Source organism: Macadamia integrifolia, unplaced genomic scaffold, assembly GCF_013358625.1.
Source record: "Macadamia integrifolia cultivar HAES 741 unplaced genomic scaffold, SCU_Mint_v3 scaffold836, whole genome shotgun sequence".
Classification (NCBI taxonomy): domain Eukaryota; kingdom Viridiplantae; phylum Streptophyta; class Magnoliopsida; order Proteales; family Proteaceae; genus Macadamia; species Macadamia integrifolia.
In genome coordinates this window covers 69,640-92,896 of record NW_024870553.1, presented here as the reverse complement: position 1 = coordinate 92,896, position 23,257 = coordinate 69,640, and the positions used below count along the sequence as shown (strand labels likewise).

At 39.7% G+C, this 23,257-nt stretch overlaps 1 protein-coding gene across 4 annotated transcripts in view; it reads left to right on the top strand.

The window, feature by feature from the left end:
- The window catches only part of LOC122070140 (cyclin-T1-3-like), a 74,418-nt gene extending 57,326 nt beyond the window's left edge, over window positions 1–17,092 (top strand). For all 4 annotated transcript variants that reach the window (XM_042634248.1, XM_042634247.1, XM_042634249.1 and 1 more), the window contains 4 exons: window positions 13,949–14,083; window positions 14,629–14,804; window positions 14,912–15,063; window positions 15,558–17,092. In XM_042634248.1, the coding sequence (XP_042490182.1) occupies window positions 13,949–14,083; window positions 14,629–14,804; window positions 14,912–15,063; window positions 15,558–16,489 (1,395 nt within the window). In that variant the 3' untranslated portion in view covers window positions 16,490–17,092. The remainder of the gene's footprint in view (window positions 1–13,948; window positions 14,084–14,628; window positions 14,805–14,911; window positions 15,064–15,557) is intronic.
- Window positions 17,093–23,257: the final 6,165 nt, after the last annotated feature.

Sequence of the window (23,257 nt, the reverse complement as noted above, 5' to 3'; positions counted from 1 at the left end):
TTCCATGTTTCACTTGTGATTCTTAGCATACAAGGGAAGGATTACTGTTGAGCATTGAAGAACTCATTCAAGGTTTTGTGTAGAAAAATCAAGTGAGGCCTAGCTTGCTCAAGAGCAAGGTTATTAAGGTGGTAAGGTGACTGAGGCGTTTGAGGGTCTTTTGGAGCGCTTAGGTGATAAGGTGGGCATAAGGCGTCGTTTTATTGAATAAAGCATTCATGTGTAATTTTTTATTATAAAACCATTATATTTGACTCAAATCCTAGTTGAATCCTATTACTCATATGCTAAATAAATATTAAAGGTTCATACTTCATACCAATGCAGGATATTCATCGAGAAAACAAATCAATAAAGTGAATAAACTAAGTTCATCAATCATCAATCATCAATCATCATTCATCAATCATCATCATAACACATTAACATATAATATAAATACATAATTATGAAACAAAATTATAAATATAAAGAAAATAATACTTAAATAGACAAGTATTTATTATACTTACCTCTATGAGGCCAAAATGAGTGCCTAAGCCCTAAGGTCATCTAATATATTTCTACTCCTGTCAAAGAAGTAATTAAGAACTTAAAATTAAAAAATAGCTAAAGTAAAAATCAAGATGCCAAATTAAATGGATGAGAAGTATGACTAACCTGGGGATTCTGAATCATTCTAAAAATCTTCAATGAAGAAAATACATAAAACAAACTAAAATGCTAAAAATTTAGTAAACAATCAAGGTCAAATACTTAAAAGTATAAAAGCTTCAAAGTTCAAAACTCAAAATATTTCAAAGTTCAAAGACTCAAGTTCAATCCAAATCAGTAATTAAATTAAATTCTTCTTCTGCATTCTGTTGCTGGCCTGCATCATTTGGAGTTATACCATAATCGTCCTCAATGTTTTCATCATCACGAACATCCTTTTCACTCATGTCCTCATCCACTTTTTCATTTGAAGAATCCTTAGGCTCAACCCTCCTACCACGCCGGGTATAGCAGAGATTGGATCCATTGGTAGATGCTGAAGCCCTCCTTGGTTTATTGCGGCCTTGATATGATGAAGATACCCCAAATGCTTTATCAACATCTCTCCAAGTGAGATCATTCTCAGGTGGAACTAATTCATCATCTGATTCGCCAATCATCCACCCACAACTCTAATTTAGCTCATCAAGCAACAATGGATTGTAGTTTCTGTTTTGTTCTTTTCTTTCTTGAAACCCTGCTTGAAGTTGGCGATTATACTGAATGTAGACAAGATCATTTAATCGTTGATGATCTAACCTGTTCCTTTTCTTGGTGTGAATCTGAAAAACATTAACATTATGAGGTTATCTTCAATAAAACTATAGAAACCATATTAAATGAAGTACATTTACTTCGAACTCAATACTCACAAATTCAAATGTGCTTTAATTGCGCTCACAACCTGAAGATGAGCAACAAAGACCAAGTATGCGCAATGCAACTTTTGTAAGGTTAGGAGCAGAACTTCCATGTCTTCCCCACCAAGAGACTATAAATATATAATATAAAAAAAATAGGTTAAGTAAAAAAATCAACAAAGTTCTAAACAATACAAATTTAAAATGAAATATACTTACTAGGATTCAACTTGTTCCTTTGTCTGATCGCCATTTCTTTTGCAAAACTTCCTTTAGCTTCGGTATAAGCTTCAACCTAGACAATGATCTTATCTTGCAAGGTTTCATCAGGCACCAACCTAGTAAGAAAATCATTGAAGGCATCACTTGCTTTATAAGCAATGACCATCTCATTATCTGGATCATCCGCTATTGTCTTAAAGAACTTGTTTGGTTTGGGGAAAAAGGCTGTTAAATATAGTGGTTGATCCATCATAGTCTCCCAATGGAAATCAACAATGTCTATAATTTTCTTTCATTTCCTTTCTTTGTCTCTAAAATTTGTTGTTATGCTCTTCTTTGCCACTTGCATTGCAATATATATTTCAAGCATAGCAAGCAACTCATCACCATCCACTATCCTCAAGAGTTGAATAAAAGGATGTGATGCTCTTATGCAATCCATCACACCATTCCAAAATAATGTAGTAAACACCGTCTCAAAAGCTTTTTTCCCTACCGTTGTAGATGCAAGTTTAGAATAGGACCATCTATCATCAAAAAATAATTTTTTCAAGGATTCCTTATGCTTGTATAAGCTTTGGAGCGTTAAAAATGAAGAGACAAATCTAGTCACTCCAGCTGTCACTCAGTCTGCTCCCCCTGTTTTTTGCCTCATAGCTTCAAGAAGGCAAGTGTGCCTATAGATGAATGCAGTTAATTTCCTACCTTTCGATATAACAGACTTATATGAGCACAATGTGCCTATGCCCTCCATCATTAGGTGTATGCAATGAGCTACACATGGAGTCCAAAACAACCTCTTCCTTTTCTCCATTAGTAGTCGACCCACTGCAACATAGTTGGCAGCATTGTCAGATACTACTTGAACCACATAATCTTCACCAATCTCTTCAACCTTACTATTAATGAGCGTAAATAACATTTCAATGGTGTGATTGGTTGGATGCATCCACAGACTCCAAAAAAAAAAGTCCCCTCTAGACAGTTGACAAGAAAATTAATTAGGTGCCTTCCTCTCTTGTCTGTCCACCCATCAGACATGAGTGTGCACCCATATTTCTTCTAGTATCCTTGATACTTCACCTTTAATTCACTAATTTTATCCTTTTCAGACTTCAATAGAGGACCCCTTTAGTCATGAAATGAAGGGGGCTTGAAACCTAGTCCATATTGACCAATAGCCTCTACCAATTCCTTAAAACTCCTTAACTTTAAAGCATTAAATAGAACACCATTTTCATAAGCCCACCTTGCAAAGTAAGAACGAAGTTTATCTCTTTCTTCTTCTCCTCTTACACGGTTCTCCATTTTCGTCTGATATGGACCTTTGTTCCGCCTATTTGCAACCACTTCTTCAAGAGTCCTCACATCCTTATCTATGGGATCCCTTGTTGTTTGGATTGTGCCTAAACGATAGCTCTATTTCTTCTTAAAGTCGTCCCAAAGTTAGGGATAGGACATGAGACCCCCAAATCGGATACTGTATTCTGTTGTGGTTCCATTACTTCCGCAGGTGAAAGTCCATATCCATCACTAAAATCCAAACATTCAAGGTTCTTCTTCCTCTGGTTCTTCAAGATTGCATCTCTCATCTCTTTAGCAATTGCTTCCATTGATTTTACACACTTGGCTATATCTCCATAGCCACCAATAAGATGTTGCATCAATCATTTTATTCCTCCCTTGACAGCCTTCCCACAAAGGGTACAATTAATCTAATTTCTGTCTATTAGGTCAATCCAATACATGTATTTCCATCCAGGAAAATTTGATTTAGCTCTCCTTTTTGGATCTTTGCTTGGAGCAATCAATGACTATGCAGTACTTGTATTTTCACCCCCACAGCTACCACCAATTGTTTCCATAGATGTGTAGATGAAAACTTTTTCTCCTGTCTAACACTCTAATTTGTAATGTCTACAAGTACAATGATACACAATTACACATTAGACAAAATAGAATAATAAATAAATAAGGTATTAGACCTATGACTTACAAAATACTCTTAATAGCAATGAAATTACAATTTACAAAATACTACGTGATCGCTTGGTTTTTGCACTAGTGTGGGGTTAATGGGAACATGAATCTAAACATCCAACAGATGATGGGATGGTCATTTCAATCCCGATGTGTCTAGGCTCAAGAATGCACAATCAGATAGCATTCTTTTCTCTGAAGAATATGATAAGCAATTGACTCATGATTGAAAAGTTTTCCACTATTAAGGATAAAAAATCAGGAAAAAAAATTAGAATGGGATTTGAGAAGATGTTATGAATTATAAGGGTTTTACCAAAAAAAGAAAAGAAAAAAGAATTATAAGGGAATATTAGGTAAATAAAAGCAAATGTCTCCATTTTGATTTACGTGGGTCAAGTTCAAGTTTTTTTCTCAACTGATTGCTGATATAGTAGGATGGTTAGAACCCTCAATTAGGACTATTGAGTGACATTGACTTATCTCTTTGCAAATCAGGCTTAGGAAAAATCGAAAGAAGAAAATATAGGAAGAAATAAAAATGCCTAAGGTTTGAGATAGGATCTAAGAAGAGAAGTTAAAGAGATATGGGAAAATCAGAATCTAGAGGATGTAGAATGTTGTACCTCAAGAAATATCTTATGGTGTCATCTGAAAGGGATTTGATCTCTTGGCATGAGAGTGTCTCTTGGCCTGAGCATTGATATTTTATTTCATACAAGTCTATGTGTTGGCTGTGGTAAGAGGTGGAACTATCGTTTGTTTCGATATGAAACGTATGAAAGTTAAATATATATATATATATAAGGGAGAAGACAGAAGAAGAAAAAAAAAACACAGTGAGAGCTTGCTATAGGATGTAGATGAAGGAAAAAAAAAATAGTAAGACTTGAGAGCTCTGAGCTCTCAGCCTCTCACCGTGTGATGAAGAAGAAAGAAGAAGAAAGAAGGGAGAAGGGAGAAGAAAGAAGAAGAGAGAAAAAAAAAAGCTCACAACAATCACCGTAGGTAGCATGTAGAAGGGAGGAGAAAGAATATGAAAAGTAAAAAAATAAACAACAACAAACCTGGAGAGAGGGGTACGAAGCTTCGTCGGAGGCTGCCTGAGAAGAATCCTCGTTGCTAGAGAAGAATCGAAGGAGGAGGTTCACCATCAGCTAGTAAACCCTTGAGAAAGAGAAACCCTTACGATTTGTGAAGAAGACTTAGAATCGTGTTTTCTTTTGGTTAAGTTTTAGAATTTAGACTTTTTTTTATCAATTGATTCATCCCATGCATCTCAAGTGCATCAGACTTCATACACCTGCCAATCATGAAATAGAATCTGGAATCTCCATAAATCAGTTTTAAAAATAAACGATTTGTAACATGTACATAAGGCAACCACCTTTGCTATAAGGCGTCATAAGGCACCTAAAGTGACGCCTTATAGCGCCTTATTGGCTAAGGCGGCCGCCTTATGTAATCCACATAAAGCGGCCTATCGCCTTACCTTGAACCGCATTAACGCCTTGGCGTCACCTTACCAACACCTTGGCGACGCCTTAATAACTATACTCAAGAGCATCAATTGAAGTCATATATTGAGGTAGAGTCAATGAGTTGAATAGTGTTGGGTGGTTGAGTAGAGAAGAGAAAGAGAAGAACCTAGAATTTGGTTCTTGTGAGTTGCTTCAAGAAACCCAAGTGCCATCCGAGGTTGAAGTATTAGCGGCACTGAGACAATGTGGTCCCCCATCAAGTGGAGATTGATGTCACCGCATCTCTAGAAACTACTCCTTGCCGAGGTAACCTCACTTTTGTCAAATTTTCATTATTGTAAATCATTTTGGGTGAGATGTTAAAATCCCTAAGTGATAGTTGTAGTTTATTTTGGGGGCAGTTTGCATGTATGAGTGCTTCATTATAGGGCATTGATGTAAACCCAACTTCATTTTGTAATTGGTGGCTAGTGGGTGTTGGACACACGGACAGTGTGTTCCTTAGTAGTTACCACTACCTAAACATATCTGCAATGGGTGTGGCCTCTTAGATCATTTTGGGAAAAATGGAGTGAAGACCTAGCCTTTGTATGTCAAGGGTGGAAACTGGGAATGTGTTCCTTATCTGTAGGTGCAATTATAATTTGTATTGAGTAGATACTGAGCCTGACAATGGGCATTACTTTGGAAACTGGCCGAAGCACATATTTCTTATGTTGTGGTTGTACTTGTGTGTACTGTGTATTGGCGTGCTTATCTGCATGATGGGTGTGTTCATCTGGTAGACCTGGCCACTTGGTGGTGCAGTGTGGATGTGCATACGTGACAATACTTGCAGTGTAGAGGTTGTGAGATAGCTCTGGGCAACATCAGTAGACTATGTGTGTATCTATTAAAATGCCAATACTAATTGCCACATTAAGCGTATAGTTGGAAAATGAAAAAAGGATTTGACACATTGATTCACCCCCTCTCAGTGTTAGCCGGGACCTAAGAGGGCACATCTTCACCAAACTACAATTTCTCCCTCCCATGAATAGGGGCTTGTTCATAATAAGCAGTAGATTCGTGAAATATAACATCCATAGAGACAAAAGAACGATGTGAAGGGGGGTTGATAACATTGATAACCATTCTGGGTAGCAGGGTAACCCACACACGCATTTCAAACCACAAGGATCTAATTTTCCATGGGGCCGGTGGTTGCGAACGAAGCAAACACAGCCAAACACCATTGGCGCAACAAAAAAGGGGGAAGAACCGGTGAGGACTATTGTAGGAGACCAAAAGTACAATACTCGAGTAGGCAGGCGATTGATAAGATGGGTAGCAATAGGGGTGTCAATCCTGAACCCGCACCAGTAGGCCTGACCGAGCCCGACTTGCTTAAGGCCCAACCTGAACCAACACATTTATTAAACAGGCGTTTACGGTGTAGGCTACTAGCCCGTCGGGCGCCCGACTGGCCCGACTCGTTTAAGAAGCCTGCTTGAACCAAGCCATTTAACCCGACCGACCTGACCCCTTTAAAATTGCTTGAATACCTATTTTACCACTACTAATACAAATTTATAGTAAAGACTTTGTAATAAAAAATCTAGGATAGATGATGTTGAACACCGTATTACATCCAACTTTGTAATAAAATAAAATTGGGTCTTTTGAGATGTTTTAATAGGGAGTGAATGAAGGGCAGACAATTCTTATGGAGAACAATCACTTTGGTACTTGTCATAATCTCTCTCCTTTTTTTTTTTTTCTTTTTTATAAGAAACAACTATGATCTCATATATGATTAACTGTGGAGAGTTTTTGGGTGACCTTTACTATGTTCAAATGAAAGATTTTTAGACATTTATTCCACTTAAAAAAGAATTTTAGGGGGAGCCCGTTTAGACTTAAGTAGGTCCATAGCCCGTTTAATGTAGCCCGATTAAAGTCTGACACCGACCGGCCCGATTACAAACCGTACCATGCCCCCCAAACCTAGGCCCGTTTAAGTAAACGGGCGTTCACGGTGCAAGGGTCTCACACCGCCAGGCCTAGTTAAGCCCTACCGAGATCTGCCTTGCCTGACCAATTGACACCCCTAGGTAGCAGTAAGCATAACCTCACTCCAAAAGAAAGCAGGCACATTCATCTTAAAACAGAGAGCATGAGCAACTCTAGAAGATGTCTGTTCTTGCGTTCAGCTACACCATTTTAAGGTGGTGTATGTGTATCAATGTAGCTTGTTTAATGAATGATACTCTAGGCAGCAAGGAAAGTCTGAAACGACTCTCAAAATACTCTTTACCATTGTCATACTTTATGTGAACATTAAACTGAGTACAAACTATACAGTAAAAAAGTTGAAAGCAATGCAAAACCTCACTTTTATAACGCATCAAATAAACCCAAGTAGCACATGAATGACAATCGATGAAATTACAACAACAACAACCAAAGCCTTATCCCAACATAATAGGGTCGTCTACAAGGAGGTTCTAAGCAAGGATGTGTCACACTCTGCCTCAAATTAGGCTAAGGTATATGGCACTGGATACTTTACCGTACCAGTCAGCCTGAACTACCACAAAGTACGCATATAAAGAAAAGTTTTTAATTTACATAACCCATGGTGATCAAATCTAAATGATAAATAATAATTATAGACACAATTGAATTATAACACACGATTACCATAATATAATCACATCTTACAAGCATAATAATTGAACCTTAAAGCAAAGGAAATCTCCGTACTCCACCATATGTCTCACTGACACAACCTCACAACCATTGTCAAGTCTTGATCAATTCCAGCTTAGGTTCCACCATCTAAAAACATAAATCTACGAGGGGTGAGCTTCACAAGCCCAGTGAGGGGTGGAGTATGCACACACAACATCATAATGCCAACACACACTCACAATAATATCCACAGATGCACAGCCACATAATCCATTTTATTTATAATATCCATTCTAAACTAAGTCTCAATATGTGGGTATAAGTGTTATAAGGAACGTACGTGGTATCTCCTACCCTGTGCGTTGGGCCTCAGAGATACAAGCTAGTTGTAAGTATGAGTCAGCCAATCCCAAAAAGAACCTCGGTCCCCCATGCTGTCCGACAGTCATGCGTATAGTACATCGTACCATGTTGTGCCCTCTCAGGATACAATACGTTGTATCCTGGCGTAGTAGTCCTCCGCAACCTACTACCTAATGGGATGCCAATACCTTACCCCCTATTGGCAAGGGGTTATAGCACTGGGATGTGATCCTAACCATATGAATATACATGCATCCTTTACATCCATAGCATCTAATCACACATCCATGGTCATAACTGTAACACTAACCTCTGAGCCCATGGTACTGGAAAACCTCGGCCACACCATGCCTCAGACCGTCAATATTACAACCATCACCACACAACTATCATATTACACATCCACAAAACCTCGATTATATCAAAGTCGGTAAAATCATGTAATATGTGAGATATATAATTTTATATAAAATAAATCCATAACGCAATAATCATCACATTCCACATGGCACACATAACTGAAAATATCAAAACACTGCTTAAAATAAATCAAACGCCCACTCACCTTGATACCCGAATCTGATGCCTTTTCGTTGAGTTCCCGTCCATGTGTGTCTTTGCCGAGTATCTTAGATGCCTGATTAAAAAATTAATATTTTAGGTTAGTTTTAGTATTCACGGTCCAAGGACGACCCAACTTCCTAAACTCCTATTGAATTCCCAACTGGAATCCTAACCAACAGTTGGACAGAGGCACTGATTCCTGACCAACATTTGTCCCAACAACTTACCTACTTAACCAACTTGGCTCCCTAACCCCTATGTGGGTCCCTAACCTGATCCGCACAATTTTGGGTTTCCTATTTGTCTAAACAGACCAAGCCACATAGTACAGAGGTGACACCCACTGGAGGCAACCTATGAGTTATCATAGGCCTCAGATGACTGGACTGATTCCCAATGCAGTCTTCTTCCTCATTGTACTATTTTGTGTAAAGGGGTGTGGTCTCCCTATGTACATTCCTTGACTATTGCAGAGTCCTCTCAGCCAATTTAGTGACAGGTTTAGGGTCTGGAATCCATACCACAATCATCTTCTTCTTCCTTCCTTCTTCTCTTTCTTTCTTCCTCTTCCTTCCTTCTCTGGTTCCACTGAATTTTCGCAGTAAAAATGGTGAATAGTGGCAGCCCCATTCACTTATATTCAGCCATTAGCTAAATACCCCAAAAATTAAACTCATTTATTTGTTACTTTAAAATTTAATTACACTACTTAGACTCTACTGCCCTTTGAGGTAAATAGTGAATTAGGATCCCTAAATATGCCTCTACATATGGTGTAAGTGAGCAGAGTCATACTGCAAAGGGGTGGGGCCCACAGAGAAGAACCCAATTTCCAGCATTCTGTTACCCGAACCGGCAGGCCGGTTTGCCAGCAGGGTAACCTACCGGTTACCTCATTTTTGGCCTTCCAGCAGTCTAATCCTCTATCCTACATAGTCCACCATGTGTGGGACTGATTTCACATATTTTTTACTATTTCACCCCTCCTATTTGACTAGTAAATCTGCCAATTTCTCCCTCCTACTGCTGTACATGTGGATCCGCAATAAGACAACCCACAATCCTTGTGCCAGCTAGGTCCTGACACAGGGGGTCAGCTGCTTCAAAATTCAGAGTATTACAGGATGATCATAACGATCCATGCAAAAGTAACAAACCAGTGAAAACCCGAAACAGAAGTAATACGGGCAGGGCCCCAAACATTATACTGTATAAGCGTAAAAGGTGTAGAACTATTATTTAAGCTTGAATGAACAGAATGAGTTTGCTTGGCTAAAATGCAAGCATCATAGAAAAAATGCTTCGAATTACAATGCTAAAATAAAATAGGAAAAACTCTACTAAGAGAGCCAACTGAAGGATGTGGCCTAAACACCTATGCCAAAGAGAAAGCTCAAGGAAAGATGTAGACGAACCAGTCTGATGTGCTTGACCAACAGAGGAAATATCATCGTCGAGCAATTAAAGACGACCTTGCAGCCTATCACAATTAATCATTCTCTCCGTCACCAGATCTTGAAACATACATTAAAAAGGGAAAAAAGTCACTTTATGATTCAAGGCAGTGATAAGACGGCTAATAGAGAGAGAGAGTGGAAAAATCAGAAACATGAAGTTCAGAATCTAAAGACAATGTAGGAGAACAAAGTATGAACCACCCTTTACCTGGGATAGAGAAAAGATACCCATCAACAACATGGACCTTGTCCTGTCCTGAACTAGGAGAATACTGAAAAAATAACTGGAAGTGGCAGTCATGCGATCAGTGGCCCCAGAGTCAATGATCCAGGGACGAGAAACCACTGATGCACATTGACCAGCAAACGAGATACCTGAGGAAGGGAGGTTGAGATCAGTGTGGACCGCAGTAGATGTAGAGGCAGTCATAGTGGAAGTAGGTGAGGAAGTCAAAGACATCATGCGGCGGAACATGGAAACCTCCTCTTGTGTGAGAGATGAGCCAGTTGCAGCAGGCACGGTGCTAGCAAGTACAAGAGCATTCGCCTCAGTGTGATTAGCAGCCTGGGAAGACTTTCCACGGCCCTTGCCCTTACCAGATGTAGGACGACTGTGAAGCTTCCAATAGAACACCTTGGTACGCCGCTCGTTCCCACAATAGTCATGTCGAACAGGTTCCTTGTCAAACGTGAAACGATTTACATGACTGGGAGTAGCAATTGGTGGTGGTAACATGGTATCCTGACGATTCTCTTCTAATTGAACCAATGAATAAGTTTGCTCCAAAGTGGGAAAAGGATCATCGCTGGGGTTTGTAGCATGTTGAGCCGGAATCTGATCGTACTCAATGTTCAACCCATCCAAAAAATCATAAAATCGAGACTGATCCTGCTGTTTCCTGTAGCTGGTAGCATCATCAGGAAGTTAGGCTGATAGGTGTCATAAAAATCAAGCTCCTGCCATAATGTACGCAGTGCAGTATAATACTGGGACAACTGAGATCCTTCTGCCAGGTGTCGTGGAGACATTTACGCAAATCAAACGCTTGGGCAGCATTCTCGACCTGAGAATTTGTCCTCTGTAGTCTTCCAAATCTTGGCAGTAGTATCCAATAGAGGATAACCACTAGCAAGTAGTTGCGTAGAGCTCAGAAGGAAAGACATCAGCATCGAGTCCTTAGGACTCCACTTATCCTGGGATGGACCTTCGGTAGTAGGTTGTACTTTCGTTCCTATCAGATAACCAGCATAGTTACGGGTATTGATAGCAAGATGACAGGAACGGGACCACATCAAGTAATATCACCCATCAAGGCAAACAGTATCGACGGGTGTGATGGGAAAGACTGATGTACTCCATGACTCACCACTTCTGATCCAACCAATGCATCATTAATGTCTGACATGATGTAACAGAAAAAAAGTTGTGCATGTATGAAGTAGAATGGCTGAGACAAGCCACTCAGCGCTGTAACACAAATCGCAGGTAGCAATAATGCCAAGGAGTAGAGAAAAAAATCCTAAATGGCAAAAATCAATAAAGGGAGAAAAAACCCTGATTAATCGATTTTGCTCTGGGAGGTGACCTGGGATGGAAAATGGCCAGCACTAGCTGTATCACAGGTGAATAACTCCAGAAAAAGGGATTGGATCTCTTAGAGAAGGATTCAACCTAAGTGAATGCAAAAATCAAGGAAGACAATACCCTGGCATCAAAATCGAATAGGGTAAAAGTACCCGAAAAACGATATAGGAAAGAAAAAGGGATTGGATCTCTCAGATCAGTAGGAAGGGAGATCTGAGAGTCCAAACAAAGAAGAGAGGGACTAGAAAAGCTCTCGGTGGTTTTAGGGAAGCACTGCCGAGAGAGAGAGATGGGGGCCCTAAGGTTTGGATCTTGGCTTTGACACCATGATTGATTATGAGGAATGAACTGGGAAAGTATGAGTACATATATGCCCTTATGGACAAAAATACCCTTATACCTACCATTAAACCCATACTTACAACAATATTGTTCTCGGAGCTTTGGGGCCCCTAGGTAGGAAGATCTTTCCTGCACTTTTTTGCATTATCTTATGAAGATTGTCTTCCTAACGTTTAATTTTCTTGGTATTACGGTTCTCCACAGATCGGGTTTCCATTCTCCCAAGCCTAGATGCATTCCAAATGATCTTACGTGCTCCTATGGATAGGGTACAAGAGACTGTGCACGCTGCAAAACCTGGCGATGTTCTTGTTATATGCTCTGGGTTAAATTATGACAAGCATTTTAGTTCATTCTCAACCAACCATGAACCTAACATTTACTGAGAAGCTAGTATTTGAGGTGCATTGATATGCATTCTTGGGACCGTTAGGCTTGGGAGAATGGAAACCCGAATCAAGGTTGAGTGAAAAATTTCAGGACTATAGGGTGGGGCTGGGCATAGTTGCAAGGCAAGGGCAAGGTTGGGGAGGGAAGAAGGGGGTGGCTGGCTTTTCCTATTCACAGAAGTTAGAATAAAAAATTAGATTGAATAATAGAGAAATATTAAAATAAGGAGAGTAATCAAAAAATGGATAAAGAAAGAGGAGAGAGATGATGAGAACAGATTACTAGAGGGGTAATTTGGGTATTTTGAAGTACTAAGGGTGAGGGAGAGGAAGAAGTTTGCTTTTTTTTTTTTTGGGGGGGGGGGGAATTAGATGTGGAAGTTTGAGTAGGGGAGTTTGAGTAAAATATAGGGTAAGTATAAGGGAGGGATAGAAAATTTCCCTTTTTAACATCCAAAAATTAAAATATTTAATTTTTAGATCAAAAAATAGGACTCTATGAGACCGTAGTTCGGCCAAGGTGTCTAACATATATAAAATTGTGCTCCAATCACTAAGTATTAAGCCTTTTTTTTTATTCAAAATTTTTTTACAAGAAAATCAATATTTTTTCCTAGAAAATTTTAAAGACAAAATTAAATTTGACTTTGTGAAGTCATAGATCGGCCTACGGTGTCATAACATATCAAAAATTGAAGGCCAACCAACAAGTATCTACCCTATTTTTTATAAAAATCCATTTTTGGGATAAGTAATATACCTTCAACTTTCAATCTTGCACAAAACTTGCATAAATGCAGCAAGTCTTCATATTTTATGCATTCCCACCATTTCTCAACAGCTTATTCCACACTTGTATGGGAGTGATATGGCCTACAATCACAAAAAATAAAGTTTCCATGAACCTTAGCCAGAGAAACCTTCAACTTTGTAGCATTTTGGTGGAAATGATACCAAAACCATAATTATCATTGAAATTTTCACTGTAACCATGCATTATTTACATATTGCGTGGCATTTTGTTTCAACATCTTGTGGAACCGAAATATTTAGCAAAAAAATTCTAAATTTGGTGAAACAAGGAACTTTGTATAGGCCACGTCCAGTGAGAAAAGCAAAAGAAAGTAAGAAGGCCTGAATTTGAAGGATCAGGCACATATTGCCACACCCTTACCCATGTTTTGTCTGTCTAACACAGGTATTTAAGTTAAAATGAAGTTCTCAGGTATCACATTTTGAAGGTGAGGCTCAACAATGTGGCAGTTTGTAAAGATGTCCCCCCCCCCCTCTCTTCTTTTCCCATGGTGAGGCAGTGCTTATATTGGGTTAGAAGGTTGCATTTGTGTAACTTTTTAAAGTTTTTTGCTGTTTTTGGTGGCCTTTTCTCTGACCTCTAGGCTTCTGTGTCTTCTCAGCACCTTTACTGTCTTCGTTTTATGCTTGCTAGTTGATGCTATTTTCCATTTTCCAATTGTTTCTTACTCAAATACTTTTACAGACAATTGCGACAGTATGCATGTTCCTTGCGGGGAAGGTTGAGGAGACTCCTCGGCCGCTAAAGGATGTTATCCTTGTTTCTTATGAAATAATCTATAAAAAAGATCCTGCTGCGGTTCATAGAATCAAACAGAAGGTACCGTTCCTCTTGGTGGGGTGCTTTGTACCTTTTTATCTCTGTACTTCCTCGTTCTGGCACTTGTCCTTGAGGTTGTTTCTACCTATTTACTTGAGTTTTCAAAAATTTAATCTCCGTTTTCTCCATATGTTGTTGCTGATGAAACCATTAACATTTCTTGTATTTTCTGGAAAGAAATTTAAGATGTCCTGATGAGTATTCAACATAATGATGGTAAACAATGATATTGTGGTAGAAATGCAGTGGTAGGGGATCTATCCTTCAGATCAGTCTCACCTAGTACTATCCTTACCTAATCTGATGTGTGGATCTAGTTTGAAATTATGTATTTGTCTCTTTCCTGTTTGCATGTTTTTCTAGCTCTCCGAGGAATGATACTGGTTTTGATGCTGCTTATTAAGTTGAGAATTCATCCCCCTGTCGTCCTCATAACACATCCTCCTGATGTGATCTTAAATTTCCTTTCTTCCAAAGTTCCTTTGTTCTAGCTTACTTCTATCATGCTTATTAGTTTATTGTTCAGTTCTGCATCCAATATGCAGGAAATATATGAACAACAGAAAGAACTGATTTTACTTGGAGAGAGGGTTGTACTTGCAACTCTTGGTTTTGACCTCAATGTGCAGCATCCTTATAAACCACTTGTTGAAGCAATAAAAAAGTTCAAGGTTGCACAGAATGCTCTTGCCCAAGTAGCTTGGAATTTTGTCAATGATGGGTATGAAAGAGCTTATTCATTTCTCTCTTATTATTCTCCATGGTAATTTTAATTCCATGGGCTTTTTCCTTATTTCCTTACTTCACAAACTGTGACTTGGCATGCAGGCTGCGGACGTCACTCTGCCTGCAATTTAAGCCTCACCACATTGCGGCAGGAGCCATCTTTCTTGCTGCCAAGTTCCTCAAAGTGAAGCTCCCATCTGATGGTGAGAAGGTCTGGTGGCAAGAATTTGATGTCACCCCACGCCAGTTGGAGGGTTAGTGTTATTTTTGGGTTTGAATACATAGGTGCCCTTATTTGCAGTAAATTATAAACCATAGAAAAGTTCAGGCACTTCAAATGGGCATATGCTTGAAATGGAAGACTTAACCATTTGAATTATACAATTTTTTCTTGGCCCAATTTTTACCCAGTTGGTCCTTTCTGTAATTCTTGTGGATGACCTAAGAAGAAAAATCAGTGATCCTGAAAGAATATGTTGATTGGCACAATCATAAAGATCAGGTCAAAATCTTGGTCTAAACAAACTTGTTGAACCCCCACTCCCCCTCCTTCCCCCCACCCCCACCCCCCCCGGCCCTCAAAAAAAAAAAAAAAAGTTCTAGAACTTGGAAGAGATGAAATGGTGAGTTTACTGACCTGTACGTATGTAGTGTGTATTGCTATTTCATTTGTGGCTTATCTTGTTTGACTCTTGAATCTTTATCTTTAGATTCACAGAGCTCTGTTTTTTGATTTATTTTATTGCAGAGGTTAGCAATCAAATGTTGGAACTATATGAACAGAACCGATTGCCACCTGCCCAAGGAAGTGAAGTTGAAGGAAGTGCTGGAGCTGGGACTAGTCATCGGGCCCCTGCAAAAACTGCTACTTCCAATGACGAACCAGTGCTAGCCAATGGCAGTGCTCAAGCTGGAGATGTTGCTATTACAAAGGCTGGAGCTTCAGTGCGATCATCGTCTAGAACAGTGTCCGATCAGTCACATGTTGATGATCAGGGTGTTCCTCAAAAAATTACCCAAAATCGCAGTAATGAATGTGGTAAATCAGTTTGGGGTCATGAGGAGGATGGAGAAATTCAAGTTTTTCGGCATCCTGAACAGGAGCTATTCCCGTACAGTAGGGATTATGGGGGAGATCCGCATGATGCTATTAAAAAGATTGACAAGGACAAAGTAAAGGCAGCACTGGAAAAAAGGAGGAAATCTCGTGGTGATGTGGCTCTAAAAATGGAGCTGATGGATGAGGATGATCTTATTGAGAGGGAGCTGGAAGATGGTGTTGAATTGGCAGTTGAAGATGAGAAAATCAAGCAAGAGAGGAGAAAGAGCTGGTCTAAGCTTTCAAACAGACTAGAACACAAGAATCAAAATTATGTGAAGGATTACAATGATATTGGACATGGACAGCCATCACAGGGACCAGATGTGGAGAATGTAGAAGAAGGAGAGTTATCTTTGTACGATAATGCGGACAGAAGAAATCAGTCTCCCAAGTCGAATGGTCACCAGAGAAGGCTTGGGAGCTCACCAGAGAAACGATTTGAGGGGAAACAGCGGCACGATCTGTCGGTGGGGTATCATGATAGTCGTCATGATACTATGGAAGATGGAAACAGGACAGGCCGGAATGGTTATGTAGAAAGGGACCACAAAAAGCATGCACAGGAAAATCACATGTGAGATGTGAGTGCTTAAAGTATACATATAGTGCTACAGGTGGGTTGCCAACGTGCATTAATTGTTTGTATATGAGGAGGAATTGGGGCTGCCGTCATAAAATCATGGTAATGGAGGGACTGGATGCTTCAGGTTCAATTCAAATATAGCCACTGAAGGTAATAGGGCTCATTGTAGCTGTATTTGGGGAAGTACTGTACAAACAATGGGGTGTATAATTTTAAAGGGTAGGACTCACTCCCTGTTCCATTACTTTTTTACACTTTCTCAATTGATCTAGTGTTGGTGAGGATATTCCTCTGGTCGACAAAAACTATCCTACGTCACTGAGATCATGATAACAAAGGTTTACCAAGCATGCTGACTTCTTCAGTAGGTGAGCCTGTACCTGGGATGGAGCTTGATCATCGGTGTTGGTAGTTGTCAAAACTTGTAATGGCTGGTAGTGCCCTGCATAATTGTCAAGGTGTCGCCTAGGCGACGACTAGGCGTCCAGGCGGTTTGCCTGGGGCCTAGGCGACAGCTGTCTTGTTGCACTGCATATCGTCTTGTGTTTCGGCAGTTATTTATGCCAAATATCATTCAATTAAATGTTTTTAATATTTATTATTTCGTTTACTTAAGATATTATTCATAAATAAGCAAATACCCCTATTTGAATCTAATAAAAATAGTTTAAAAATCAATTTCTAAAATGATAAAAAGTCAACCCCCCAGTTCAAAAACAAAAATTGGATTTTGGTTATACGGACGATTTTCAACTTTTAAATGCTAGGGTTTTTTTCAATTATGAAAATTTTATAAGTTCTATCATGTTAAAACATTGTTAAAAACCAAAAGTCCGGTAGAATAATATTTTGTTTTGATATTCATAAAATTATTTTCATTCATGCGATTTTAACAGTATTTGCGCACTTAAAAATAAGTTTGACTGAAGCATAACTTTGTCATTGCAACTCAGATTTAAGTAATCTTATACTTGTTAGAAAGTTGGTTTTATGTTATAACTAATACAAAAAGTCTCATGTAAAAATAAAATCATTTGACCAGTCAAACTTATTATAGAATAAGAGTATTTCTCTAAATGTTGATTTTTTATAATTTAATATGACTTAATGTTAATTTTTTATGATTTGATGTGGCTAAATGTTGATTTTTAATGACTTGAAGTGGCTTAATCTTTATTTTTTATGATACAAGGTATATATAACTTACTAAATAATGTTAGAAAATAGGAAAAATAAAAAATAATACTTGTTCGCCTTAAGGCGGACGCTTTGTTCACCTAAGCGCTTAGACAACCCTCCACCGCCTTGGTTTGCCTTGGCACCGTGATACCTATGGTGCCCTGTACTTAGCTTTGGAACATGATGGTAGTTTAGCGTGGTTCTTATTCAAGTTGATATTGTTTACACCCTTCTTAAAATGAGGGAGGCCACTCGTATCTTCTCTTTATTTATTTATTTTTTCTTACTAAAAGTGTCTTGAGGGGAGCTATCATAGTAGTTATGGAAGAAAGAATTCAGTTCCAGGTAAAGGTCAAAGTAAGTTTTCGGAACTACCATTCTTTATTCTCAAGGATTTGTATGCTGTTCGCTAGCGGCTGTTTCGGTGTGGGTATAAAACTTTTATATAACTAGTGGTTTGCTGATGAATTTTTTTTTTTTTCATACATTACCTTAAAGTGATTTTATTCCTTGCTATCTATTATGGTTGATTGTTTTAGGATTTTATTTATTTATTTATTTATTAATTCAATCCCGGAATGATCAGGTTCATGTGGTTGTGGGATCAGTATGGGTCTACGGGACTAGTCAGGCTAAAGGCTTGGATATCCGTTGTAAACAAAAAATATATATATATATATATATATATTTTTTTTTTTTTTTTTTTTTTTTGTGGAGTGGTTGGGTGGGGCGGGGTGGTTATAGTGATAAATAAGTCCTATGTTCTTTGTACTCTTTACGGATCCTTCAACCCTCTCATTACCATTGAGGATTCAAAGAGGTTGACAGCACTACCAGTCATGTTGGTTTGTTCATGGGGATGAGTTAATTTTTATTGCATTCATTACTTTCTCATTTTTTTTTTTTTAGCCTTTCACATGGAAAACATGAGTGGACATTGTGGGTAATTGATCTATTTTATTATCATGTCATTTTTCTATTGAGGCTATGTTTTGTTGCAAAGGATATTTAAGGGGAAGGAAAGTGAAATATTCATACTTAAAAAAGAAATTTTTGTTATCATTAACTTCAAATTATTCCAGATTTGATTATTAAATTTTACTTTACTGTGCATCCAAAACCCTTTGCTATAATATGTATGTAAAATAAAAATTACATGTAAAATGTGTCATTACTATATATGGTTAAAAAAAAATAAAGTAGTTTATACAATCACATGAGATATGCAAAGCACTTTGCTATAATATGTAAAATAAAAATTACATGTAAATGTGTCATTACTAAATATGGTTATAAAAATAAAGTAGTTTATACAATCACATGCAATAATGATTATAAAGTTTCTTTTTTAAACAAGAAAATTTCACCTTTAATTCCCCTTGCAACCAAATGAAGCCAAGCAGTTTTTGTACTGGTAACCCTATTTATTAGCCTCCCCCTCCCCCTCCCCCTCCCCCTCTTATTTTTGGATGAGGCACACCTTTTAATTGCTTGATTTCTCTGGTCTGCTTCCTTGCCCAAGCACATGCAATAGAGTATTTCATGAGGATGTTACAATTTAATTATTTTTTAGGAGTGATCATGGAGGAGAACTTGAAAAATTTGGTAAGTTATGTAATGAACAAGGCACAATCTACAACTTCTCCACTCTGAAGACATCTCAATATAATGGAATGATTGAAAGTGAAAATAGACCACTACAAGAAATATAAGAACAATGTTAGATTTGGTTTTTTAGGAAATCGAGAATAGAGTAGATCACGCCACTATAAATGAACCGAAGAACCATCAAATGATCTACCTAAAGAGGTTAGACCATGGAGAGACCACCAATAGAGCAAGTCATTGGAGATCTAGACAAAGGAGTAGGAACCACGTATAATCTTGTCTTGTGGTGTAAGTACATATTACTTGTTGCAGGATGGTGTATTAGAAGGATGAGATGCATGTTGAATGTCTGAATCTCCTATAAGTGATTTGAGAAACGAATGAGTTGGATTGAATTTTCTTAAGGGTTACTGATTCACTCCCTCTCAATGATGCATTGGGAACATCAATGTTCACCCTTAACGGGATGTGAAAACTTTACTGACTGTCAACCCCACTTATGCATAAACCCTACACACCGAGTGTCTGGTGTGTAGTCACTTTTGCCAGTGGACATCATTCATTGGAGCACCACAGAAAAATAAAATATATATTCAACGGTAACTGCCTCTCAAGTATGGAAAAAGAAACTATCAGAAATTTCAGTTGCAAAATAGAATTGGCAGTGAACCATTCGGGAATTTCTACGGATCAAGGTTCAATACTTAAAAATGTCTGCATTTATATTATTGCGCTAATCTCTAATGAGGAATATACAATGTGCAACTCCAAAACACAACATACAATTTTGTCCATAGTTGTGAATAACAACGGTAAAAGTGAGCAATTGCTCATTATCGGAATAATTACAACAAACACATAATAAAATTATAATAATTAATTTAAGGGATGAGGTTAGATATGCCACCGGCTTTCTTAGAGCTAGAGGCTCAACCAATGGGAGGGTTTGGGATGGAAAGGGGCATATGGGACTTTTCCAAAGGGAAAGAAGAGAGAAACACAAATATGAGTATACCACTAGCATATCCAACATTTTCTCTTAATTTAATCACATTAAATTGGATTTGTTGAATACACGTCGAATGTTAATAAGTCCAACATAAGGGAGCATTTGAAACGTGCTACTTATGATCCGATGAATAATGAAGAGACTGAAATCTACCCAAATTGGATAAAACACCCCAACCCTTTTGTTTGACCTCCTTCCTCACTCTTAAACCTACTTGTGAACAATTTCTCACACAAAACATGAAGTTTTATTCAAATAATAGGTCCTACACACATAACCTAGCTAATCACCTTCCCTGATGCCTCTCCTTTTGATGGCTCTTGTCGTCGTCGGCCCCCTGGCTCCTCAATCACCCACCTGCAGCCTCGCCCCAACCCTGCTCCTTCCGATATTCACCTACAACCGTGCCCTAACCCTCCTCCTCCTCCTCCTTCCTCCTCCCCCTCCACCTCCGAACCTTCTTCCCCTCTTCTTCGCTCCTGGTGATCTGTCGTTACATCACCTCCCCCTACCACTACCCTTGCCACCGCCCCTGCTCCCTCTTCCCTCTCTCCTCCTTCCACGGGCCATTCTCTCTATTACCTCCCCCCTGTTATCCGAAACTCTTCCCCTGTTGGCCTCTGTCCGCCTGGCTTTTTAGAGACTGAGATTGCTAAATGGAAAAATTGTGTAATAGGATCGTTCCTTGGAAGTTGACCTTCGTTCTCTATTGTAAAGGCTTCCTTACTGAATCAATGGAAGCCAGTTTGTTCCCTCAACATCTACATGCTGGAAAATGAACTATTCATCTTCAACTTTGATGCGGATTCTGACAAAGCGAAGGCCATTGATGGAGGGCCCTGGTTTGTTGGGAAGAAACCGATTTTCCTTAGAAAATGGGATGAACATACTACATTTATCAAATCGGAACCTACCTCCATTCCGTTGTGGGTTGTCTTCCCCAACCTCCCCCATCATTTTTGGCGTGTTAAAGGGCTTAGTCTGGTTGGTTCTCTCATAGGAAAGCCATTGTACTCTGACATGTGAACTAAATTGATGGACCGGCTATCTTTTGCAACAATTTGTGTAGAAGTACAAGCGGATCAGCCCCTACCAAGCTCAATCATGATCACTGATGGAGAAGATTCCGCCTTTATCCAAGAAGTGAAGTATGATTGGGTGCCCCCAACCTCCTCGATATGCAAATGCTTCGGACATCAGACGACCCTTTGTTCAAAATACTCATCTGTTCAAGCTCCTCTGAGAGACCATGACTCTAATGAAGGCTCCACCATCGCAGCTGGTTTCTCTCAGGTGGAAATTCATGCCCAACCCCCTAAGAGACATAAACTCAAAAGGAGTTGCAGTGCTCAGGCCCTGGATCCAACCTCTGCATCAGCACCGACGTTGATCTCCGACATGTTTGCTATGAACCCACCCTTTGTTACTGCGTCAACGATGGTCTCTGCTAAGTTTGTTCCTGAGCCGGCGATGATCTTGATGCCTTTGCCCGATGGTCCATCCTCGACGCCTTTATCCGAAGGTCTAAACCCTTTCTCGGTCCTTGCGATGTCAGAATCCGATATTACTTCTCTTTGTTTCCTGCCTGAGCGAGATCCTGCTGATCACACTCTGAATCTTTCCAATTTGGTGTCTCACTCTCTTGACTACTAGGTCGTTCATCCTCCCGCCTCTGATCCCTAATGCCAGCCTTCCTCCTCTGCTCCCCTCCCTCCTGTCGATCCTCTTACAAAAAACCTTCCTTAAACCCTCTTCTCCCTTTATTGTCTGCCTCCTCTTTTGAACCAGACCAACCAATCGAACCCACTCTTGAACCAAACCGACCTAACCATAAGCCACCCTTCACCCCTTTAAGTCAATTTCTCCCGGTCCACCTCCTCAACATATTTTCGAAATTTCCCCCGGACCACCCATTATATCCAGGAAATCTTTATAACCAGACCCATCCACTAAACCAGCCTTCCATACCCAGTCCTCGGCCCGACCCATCCACCACTCCACTTCTTACCCTGACAACTATGTCTTCTTCACTCGATGGTGCTTTTTCTGCTGCTATCCCTGCGAGCAGCCGTCGCCGCCCTCTATTACGGCCTCTTGCCTCTTTCGAGATGAATTCCATAGGTTCGTATGCCTGCTCCGATGCCACTACTACGGCCAACTCATCCCTGGGTTTGGTTACCTCTCTGGTATGTCACCCGTCTGCTCCTGCCACTGTTGCTTCTCCGCCGCCATTGCCGACCTTAGAAGGTCCGTCTGCCTTTGCCGTCACCACTTCCTCCTCTACCGCCCCTACCATCGATGCTTCTCCGACCGACGATGCCCATGTTGTTGCTGCCGCCACCACTGGTCATTCCTCACTACTGCTCCATCTCCTGCCTTGGAAGGCCTTCACAAGAAAGCTCCCCCTGCCGACCTCGGAAGGTCCTGTCAACTCCTCCAATTGTAAAGATCTCATTGCTGAGCTCACTGCTCCCTCTGAGCCTAAGAATTGTGAAGACCATATTGCCCAGTATCCTTGTTCTGAAAGTCATGAAGATTCGAGCAGTGATGCTGCCCCACCCTCTCCCACTAAGCATGCCTCTTCAATGCCGACCTACAATGTCATTGCTTCTGGACTCATCTTTAACAGTGCAAGTTCTTCAATTGGTTGGAGCAGGGGGTCAACCCTAGCGACTAACCAACTGGTTGATGCTATTGCTACCCATCATATCCCTGATCCCACCCCATGCACCTTGGCCGACACTTTAACCCATGCCCCACCCCCACCCGCAGAAAACAAAATAAAAAAACCACATCCAACATCATCAAATCCTTAAGCTCCAAATCCTCTACCTCCTCCAAGGCCTCCCCTATAGTTGGTTATACACATAGATTGACCCTTAGATCCACCCACTCTGTTCTCAAAACCCTGGCCAGTTCCCCTATCCAATTGTTGCCCAACTCCCCCAACCATTAATTATTCCTCGG